General features: G+C 54.2%; 2 protein-coding genes across 2 annotated transcripts; both read right to left on the bottom strand.

Annotated features, from left to right (window-relative positions):
- Positions 1–347: 347 nt before the first annotated feature.
- Positions 348–2,740, bottom strand: LOC119103080 (uncharacterized). Its single transcript, XM_037226527.1, has 4 exons — positions 1,730–2,740; positions 1,208–1,377; positions 460–706; positions 348–355 (listed from the first exon to the last, which is right to left on the bottom strand). Exons 1-4 carry the CDS (start codon positions 2,352–2,354, stop codon positions 348–350), a joined length of 1,050 nt encoding a protein of 349 aa, XP_037082422.1. The 5' UTR covers positions 2,355–2,740.
- Positions 2,741–2,955: 215 nt separating this feature from the next.
- Positions 2,956–8,054, bottom strand: LOC119103079 (alpha-2-macroglobulin-like). Its single transcript, XM_037226526.1, has 6 exons — positions 8,012–8,054; positions 5,344–5,470; positions 4,334–4,562; positions 3,913–4,115; positions 3,513–3,595; positions 2,956–3,253 (listed from the first exon to the last, which is right to left on the bottom strand). The coding sequence occupies exons 1-6, from the start codon at positions 8,052–8,054 to the stop codon at positions 3,051–3,053; spliced, it is 888 nt and encodes a 295-aa protein (XP_037082421.1). The 3' UTR covers positions 2,956–3,050.
- Between the last annotated feature and the right edge of the window lie 139 nt (positions 8,055–8,193).

Below are 8,193 nucleotides of genomic sequence, written 5' to 3'. Positions count from 1 at the left end.
CTCTCTTTCTCTCTCTCTCTCTCTCTCTCTCTCTCTCTCTCTCTCTCTCCTCTCTCTCTTCCTCTCTCTCTCTCTCTCTCATCTCTCTCTCTCCTCTCTCTCTCCTCTCCCTCTCTCTCTCTCCTCTCTCTCTCTCTCTCTCTCTCTCTCTCTCTCTCTCTCTCTCCTCTCTCTCTCTCTCTCCTCTCTCCTCCTCTCTCTCTCTCCTCTCTCTCTCTCCTCTCCTCTCTCTCCTCTCTCTCCTCTCTCTCTCCTCCTCTCTTCCTCCCCTCTCCTCCCCTCTCTCTCCTCTCGCTCTCTCCCTCTCTCTCTCTTCTTCTCTCAACACGGTTAACACGGTTGCTCCATCACTGACCTGCACCAGGGCGCAGCCGGCGCCATCGCGACCTTACCATAGTTTACCACGGGCTTTACTTTCTGACCCGCACCAGGGTGCAGCCGGCACCACCCCGACCTTACGTGGGTTTAACACGGTTGCTCCACCACTGACCTGCACCAGGCGCAGCCGGTGCCCTGGCTCTGACGTGGACGTGACCTGCAGCAGCGTGATGTCACGAGTTTGCATCAGTAGCTGATTGTCCGCCGTCACGCTGATGATGTCGTTCAGCGAGCTGTCATCAGAGACGTGTACTCGCAGGTCGGCGCTGCTGAGGCGAGGCAGGTCGGCCGAGAAGACGGCCAGTGCCTCCAGCGCCAGCACCGCATGCTGTCACGGCCGTCCGCCAAGTGAGCAGCGCACAGGACATTGTAGAACCCATTCGATGAGAGTGGGTCGGACTCAGGGGTACAACAGACCCCTCAGAGGGTAATGAGCAGAACACATGGATATGACAGTCCCCTCCCTGGGAGTGAGCAAGACACACAGGTACGGCAGAACACTCCGAGGGGTGAACAAGCCATACACATACAATGGACTCCTCCGTGGGGAGTGAACAAACCACACAGCTACGACAGGCCCCTCCGTGGGGGGTGAGCAGGATACACAGGGGTATGAGGTAGGAGTACACGGGGAGGGGTATGCATGATACACATGTACGGCAGGCCCCTCCGTCGGTAGTGAACAGGACAAACAGGTACAACAGGCCCTTCTGAGGGGGGGACTAGCAAGCCACACATGTACGACAGACAGCAGGCAATGTGTGGCAGTGTCGTGACCAGCTAGTCCGGCAGACACGTGACGTCCACCCCAGTGATTTCTATGACCTGCGTGGACACGAAGCCGCCGCGGACTGTTGCACTGCTGGGTGATCCAGCGCACGGCACCCAGCGCGTCGCTGAAGTGTTCGCTGCTGTCGTCACCGGCTTTCTCCACCAGCTTCATCGTCAGGATGTTATAGGCACCCATCTCTACGCTGAGCGCCCGATTCTCGCCAGACCCTGGTGACATACGCCACGATAAGGTTTTGAAAGTACGCTGGTCAACCGCTGTTCAGGATAGACCAGCAATTGAGGAAGGTGTGTTCAGTACATTAGATTCAGTGAAATGCAGAAAATGGTGTCACATTTCATATGTGCTCACTGTAGAGTTCCATCAAAACACACGAAAGAGTACAGAACACACACAACTGTGCACACTCAGCCTTCACCAACGCATTCTGCCAAGCATACTATGAGCAGTTGTCAAAGCACCACAGCTATCACAAGCTGATCAACTAGCGTTCGGACGTTCACAGCACCACTCCCTCCAGCGAGTGTTACTGTTGTGCTGGTGCGGCGGGATGACTCTCACCTTCGTTGCGCCAGTACACCAGGCCCTCATCCCTGGTGGCGCGGCTCTTGAGCTCTGTCAGACCAAACCGCGCCTCGTCCAGGCGGCCGGCCACGGCGCGCGCGTGCGTCAGCAGCGTCAGCGTGTACAGGTCCTGCAGTACAGGAGCTGATGTCCTGGTGAAGGCACATGGCGGCTGATGAGCGGCGGCCAACATGACATTCCTCGAACGGTGAGCGATGGCTGACATGGCATTCCTCGGACGGTGAGCGTTGGCTGACTTGGCTTTCCACGGACGGTGAGCCGTTGCTGACATGGTATTCCACGGACGGTGAGCGGTGGCTGACATGGCATTCCTCGGACGGTGAGCGGTGGCTGACTTGGCTTTCCACGGACGATGAGCCGTTGCTGACATGGTATTCCTCGGACGGTGAGCGGTGACTGACATGACATTCCTCGGACGGTGAGCGGTGGCTGACATGGCATTCCTCGGACGGTGAGCGTTAGCTGACGTGGCTTTCCACGGACGGTGAGCGGTGGCTGACATGGCATTCCTCGGACGGTGAGCGTTGGCTGACATGACATTCCTCGGACGGTGAGCCGTTGCTGACATGGCATTCCACGGACGGTGAGCGGTGGCTGACATGGCATTCCACGGACGGTGAGCGGCGGTGAATACAGTCCCAGAGGTAGCTAACCCACGGACGGTGAGCGACGGCCAGCACGACCCCGGCGGTAGCTAACCCACGGACGGTGAGCGGTGTCCAACACGGCCTCAGGGGTAGCTATCCTACAGCGCTAAGTCGCTCACGTCTATGTGCATACAAAGGCAACAGGTGTAATAAGAGCTACTGGAATGTGTTCCTGCACACGGCGGTAGACATGAAAGATCAGCCTTTTGGTGAGCTGTTTAACCCAATTTTGTGCTGTTTAATCGGACGTCTCGCTACACACTGCGGTATGGTATAGTGCGAGCGTACATCGGGAACACAACCACAACCAGACACCGCCAGAGAACGGGGGGGAGGGGGGGGGGGGCGGAGGCAGGCTGCCCTTCTTCCCCACTGTAAGCAACGCATGTTTTACTAAGCACCATAGAGGACTCCTTTATTTATATTATGGCAAGCACTCAGCGAGCTCCGACCCTACCCACACACCCCTCCGTATTGCAGAATTTCTGGCTGTGCCCCTGACTGCAACGGTGCACGTTTGTTTCATCTATGGATCATTTTATCGATTTCTGCACATAAGGTCCGCTTCTGACACATTTTTGTCTGGTATTCTGTTGTATGGTGAGGTAAAAGGGAGCGAGTGATATTGTTACAGAAGGCAAAAGCGATTATTACTTCGGCCACAACAAAATTTCCTGATAAACTTCATGTAACAGTCGTTCTCGGCTGCTTTTATGTTCGTCCTGCGGACCCAGCAGGTCTCTGACGACGGCGATCTGAGCCCGCTCGGAGTCGGGCACCAGGTCGGCCGGCAGAAGCAGCGGCCAGTCAACCTCCCGCCTATTCGGTCCGCCCGACAGGTCGGCACCCTCCGCTGCCGGCGTACGGGTCGGGTCAGGGAAGCGGTACCCAAACAGGGCGAGCCCTACTGCGGCACAGGACACGTCCGTAGCCATGCGGCGGGACGATGAAAGCCGCGTCGCGATCAAGGAAACAACGCCAACACACGGCTGAGCGTACGTGCGTCCCAACACTGCCAGCAACGCCGCGCCCTCCAAACCGTCACTAGCCTGCAGCTACACCGGCACCGGCCTTAGTCGTCCCGTTAACATCCGCTTTGGCAGCGCACTCACGGCTGATGCACATGAAGAAGGAGTGGATGACTTCACGCTCGAAGCCCTCCGGCTCCACCAGAATCGGCCTGGTCACGGCGTCCCTGTCCAAATGGTAATCGCGTTGGCTGCATGCATCCACGGCAAAATGGGATATCGGTTGAGAGTAGTCACGCCTTCATATTTCATTGGATCAAAAAATGAAGGCATTTTGATTTTTTCAGCAAATATATGTATGTCATTACAGGACAGAAACGTGCATGCGATAGGAAACCCTACCGGTTCATTTGCAACTCTTAACATCCCACGCAAACCAGGGCGTCTGGGCTCGTGTCTCGGTTACGCACATCTGCCGTGTTTAAAGCTGACTCACACGGCGTGTGCCACGCTCCGTACTCCGGCAACGTGGAGCGCCACGCACCTGAAGTAGGGCACCACCCCTGACCCACACTCGGCGGAGAAGACGGAGTACACTTCAGCCACCACGGTGATGTTAACGTCGCCGAGCTGGCCGGGCCGCAGCCGGTACGGCACGACCTCGGCCACGCCGGTCGACACGCACGAGGTCACCACCGGCGCCGAGAGCGTCTCGAACTCGTCCGACGCCACCAGTGTCAGCTTGACCTGCGGCCACAGGCGCCGGTGCATGTTTAGCGTCCACAGGGCCAGTGGGATATCGCGTGGAGCCAGTAGTGTCCGAGCGGACAGCTGGTAAAGCTAGCGTTGGATTCAGTCTTCCCCAGCATGTGGCGTATGGTGACGCCGAGCACCGACAGAGATAACACGAGCGAGCAAGATAACACGAGCGGAACAGAGCGCTCAGGAGAGCAACGAGGACCCACCGGCAGCGCCTCTTTGTTGTAGTTGAGCACCGAGACCTTGAGCACTAACGTCTCGCCGCGTTTCACCGAGTAGGGCAGCGCGTAGCTGACGAAGAACGGCTGGAAGCTGGTGAGGGAGGCCGACGGCGCCACGCCAAGGCCGGCCGTCTCTGAGCTGCACACGGCTCCGCCTACCCACTCGGTGATGGTGTCCGGCACCTTCTGGGTCAGCGTCACCGAGCCGTCGTTCCTGCCCGGTGCGGAGGTGGCCGGCTGTGACACTGGCCAGGCGGCCGAGGAACGGCACCGAATTGTGGCTTGATGGTGTAACTGTCCTAGTTCCTGCATGTGGCATGGTGGGTTTAAATGTGAACATGACTAACGGCACGGAATCATGACTTGGTGGTGTAGCTGTCCAGTTCCTGCATGTGAGGAGCGGCACGGAATCGTGACTTGATGGTGTGGCTGTTCTAGTTCCTGCATGTGGCATGGCGAGTTCTAATCTGTATAGGCACGGAATCGTGACGTGATGGTGCAATTCTGTCCTAGTTCCTGGATGCGACATGGTGAGTTATAATGTCGAAAACGACCAACGCTTGAGGTATAAGAATGTGTTGGGTGAAGGGGAATATCAAGAACTTGGTGCTCTTTATGATGATAGTGCTTAAAATTACGACTTATTATCTATCATGTGTGATCTGCCCACGCTCATGATCTATACTAGTTAGTGCATATTTCTGGATACATTTTGAGGACAAAAACGCATCATGCCCCTTTCTTAAAAACAAAATTATGATTTTGTTTTGTTTACATGATCGTGTAAGCTGTTGACGGTTTCAACTAATAGGTTAATGTGCATCCAACATACTACTGGCTGGTTACATGTACATGTGAACATACTCAAACGACATGAAACGATAGGTAGCCAAGACAGCAAACCCATGAAAGCTTCATAGTACGAGGATCAACGGCTCAAGTCCACATCCAACGCAGCCTCGTCACAGTCGGTGCGTCCATGTTCGTCCACTGACCCGACCGTATGGAGATCGAACAGCCACGTCTCGGGGAAGTAGGTGCGAACCACGTCAGGCACCTCGGACGGAGGCGGCGCCGGGGCCGATCCGGAGGGCGAATCATCGAGCACCGGCGTCGGGCCTCCTGGTAACCGGAGGAACGTTAGCACGGTACCTCAGCGCTTCAGATACATTGTTCTTTCCTTTCTAGATGTTAGCTCAAAAATGCGTTACTTTGCTTTCCGGACTGAACTTAACGACAGTTAAATGAGTTCGCAATATATTAGATACCCAGACGGGTTGCGAGGCAGTCATTCATCATCACCGTTATCATCATCGATGGTTAACGGCGGCTTGACGCCCCCCGTCGGCTCTGAAGTCGGGCAGCGTCATCTGTCTCATCGCGCCTTTAGGTGGTCGCGTCGGAAGACTTGCGGTTAGCGCCGACACGCGTTGACATGGGGGCGCCGACATCGACCCTCAGAACCATGCTGACCACCGAATACCAGTCAACTGGGGATTACAAAGCCTGCCACCCTGTTATACCCCAGACATTGCGAGTGTTGGTAGATAGGGTGGAAAAACTTCTAATTTGCTGGATATGATCGGTGACAAAAACTGACACCTTTGCAAACCAGTTGATGACAAAATTGCGAAAATGAAAACGAATTGCAACAGATAAAATCATACTACAACACATCACCCCAGCTCGACAAAACGAAAAGTTTACTATTGGTCTGTACTTGCTAACGCCTGCAGCGTGGGTGCATGTCGAAACGATGACGTTTCGCTGTATGAGCAAGTGTAGGCATAAAATGCTGCCAAACAAAGAAGCTTTGATCAGGATAGTTTTTAGCCGGTGGTAGAAACGTACTACAAACTATACTATATCAGTGCTGACCTCACAGATAAGTAATAACACAATGTTTTCTTTTTCAATGCCCCGCAGATCGGCGCTTTTCAGATTTTTTGGCCAAGGTTCACTTCACATACTAAACGGTATGAAATACCAAATAACTAGGCTTATTATTGGTGGTAAGAATGCTACTGGCCACAGCATCTTGCAACAAACGTGATCAGTTTGCTACGTAGCGTTTTAGAGCGTTGTGTCATTTGAGACAGCTTTGATTTGATTTGTTTGAGAGTTTGATTGCTCGGTACGCGCAGCTCTACGTCATCCCTGTGTACCGCAATAGCTTTATTTTTTGCAGTGCCAAATGCGTGGCGCGGAAGAGACAAAATGATTTCACTAACCTTGACTCAGGTCAGCGCGCGCCGTTTGGTTGTTCCCAGCAGGGGGCCATCATCACAGCTTGAGAAATTGGTCGGGCGGGCGGCTCCTTAACGTTAGGCGGCGACGTCACAAAGACGCATTGGCTTGAGCAGCGGCGTTGCATGGCAACGTCGACTGCGTCGCTTGGAAGGCAGTCGTCACGCATAAATGCTGTGGTCGGTCTTGTCTATTATCGTGCAGCGTGGCGTCAAGCTTGTAGTATGTGGCCTCGGTGCGTGCTGTTATGTCGCGGGTGGCAGAAATTCGAAGTGGTGTGCGAGCATTGGGCAAGAGTAAGCATCAAAGGCGGTTTTTTGGCAGCAAGATGCCATCCTGCGATGCAGCGTCTTGCAAGAATGTCAAACGGCGCAACGAAGGCACTTAAGTTTTTCACACTTCTAAAAATCGATCTAATTATCGTGAAAACATGAGTACACCGTTGCTCTTTGACTAACTATAAATGTGGAGAATGCGGTAATCATTTCAATATTATGACTGATCCTGGTCATCTGGTTAAGACCAGTCCCAGACCCAATGTTAAATGCCTTCCACCAAGTGCAGTTCCTTCCAAGCAACTGGACATCGCCGGCACGCCGAAGTGAGTACGTGTGTGCTTAAAAAGGAAAGTTACCGCCTGTTTTACGCAGAGATCTTTCAACCCGATTCACAGTTTAGTGCATGCACAATCCATGCCGCTTTGTGCAGTATGTAGACTACAGTACGAGATTCAAACGAGACTTTCCAACCATAATCTTGTTTACAAAGTGGGGCCTGACTACCACACAGGGCTCGGAGGGCCGCGCTGTTTTCGTGTATTTTTGCGTCGAAAAACAGTAATGGCGGCGCCACCCCCCTGGGTAGCTGATACACTGAACTGAGACCATGAAACGGAACCATTCAGACAAATCCGTGGCTATGACCAGGAGGGGTAGATATGAGAATGGTGCACGCAGTGCAGTACTCGTCGGCCGTTGACCGTCCCTCTTACCCGCCCGGATTGTCACGCTGGACCACAAAAAATAGTTGTGTATGAAAACAAGTATGCGATAACCAAAAAGGGCATGTCCAGGTCCAACATGTTTTGCTGTTGCAATGAAAAACAACACTGGCGACTTGTAGTACGGTCTGATTAATGCGCCTGCTAGGTACGTGGAAATGACCGTGTTTTGTTGTGTCGCAGATCTAAGATCCAGCTGCAGTGGAAGTCGCATGGCATGCGGACAAGATGGAAGCCGCCTACCAGCAAACAGTCGTGAGGCGTCCAGTGCCCGCCCTGAACGAGTTCGGCGAGGACGACGGGGTCAACGAGTCGGGCGAAGACAAGCTACATGGCGGTGACGGCGAGAGGACCGAAAATGGCCCCCGCCGCGGCGACGAGATGGACGAGGTCAACATCCAGCACGGGGCGCTGACCCTCGTTGCCGCCTTCGTGGCGGTCAGGTGCAAACACCTCCATCCATGTATGGGACTGTCGACCCGAGAGGCACCACCCAGCTGTGTGCCAGACAGGTGGATACATACGATTAGCCAAAGTGGTCTGATGGGACCGTTGCCGGCCTGAACGAGCACTGTCGAGGCTTTCGAGATCGTGTTCC

Source organism: Pollicipes pollicipes, unplaced genomic scaffold (genome assembly GCF_011947565.3).
Source record: "Pollicipes pollicipes isolate AB1234 unplaced genomic scaffold, Ppol_2.1 Scaffold_5724;HRSCAF=6776_pilon_pilon_pilon, whole genome shotgun sequence".
Lineage (NCBI taxonomy): Eukaryota > Metazoa > Arthropoda > Thecostraca > Pollicipedomorpha > Pollicipedidae > Pollicipes > Pollicipes pollicipes.
This window is presented reverse-complemented; position numbering and strand designations above follow the sequence as displayed.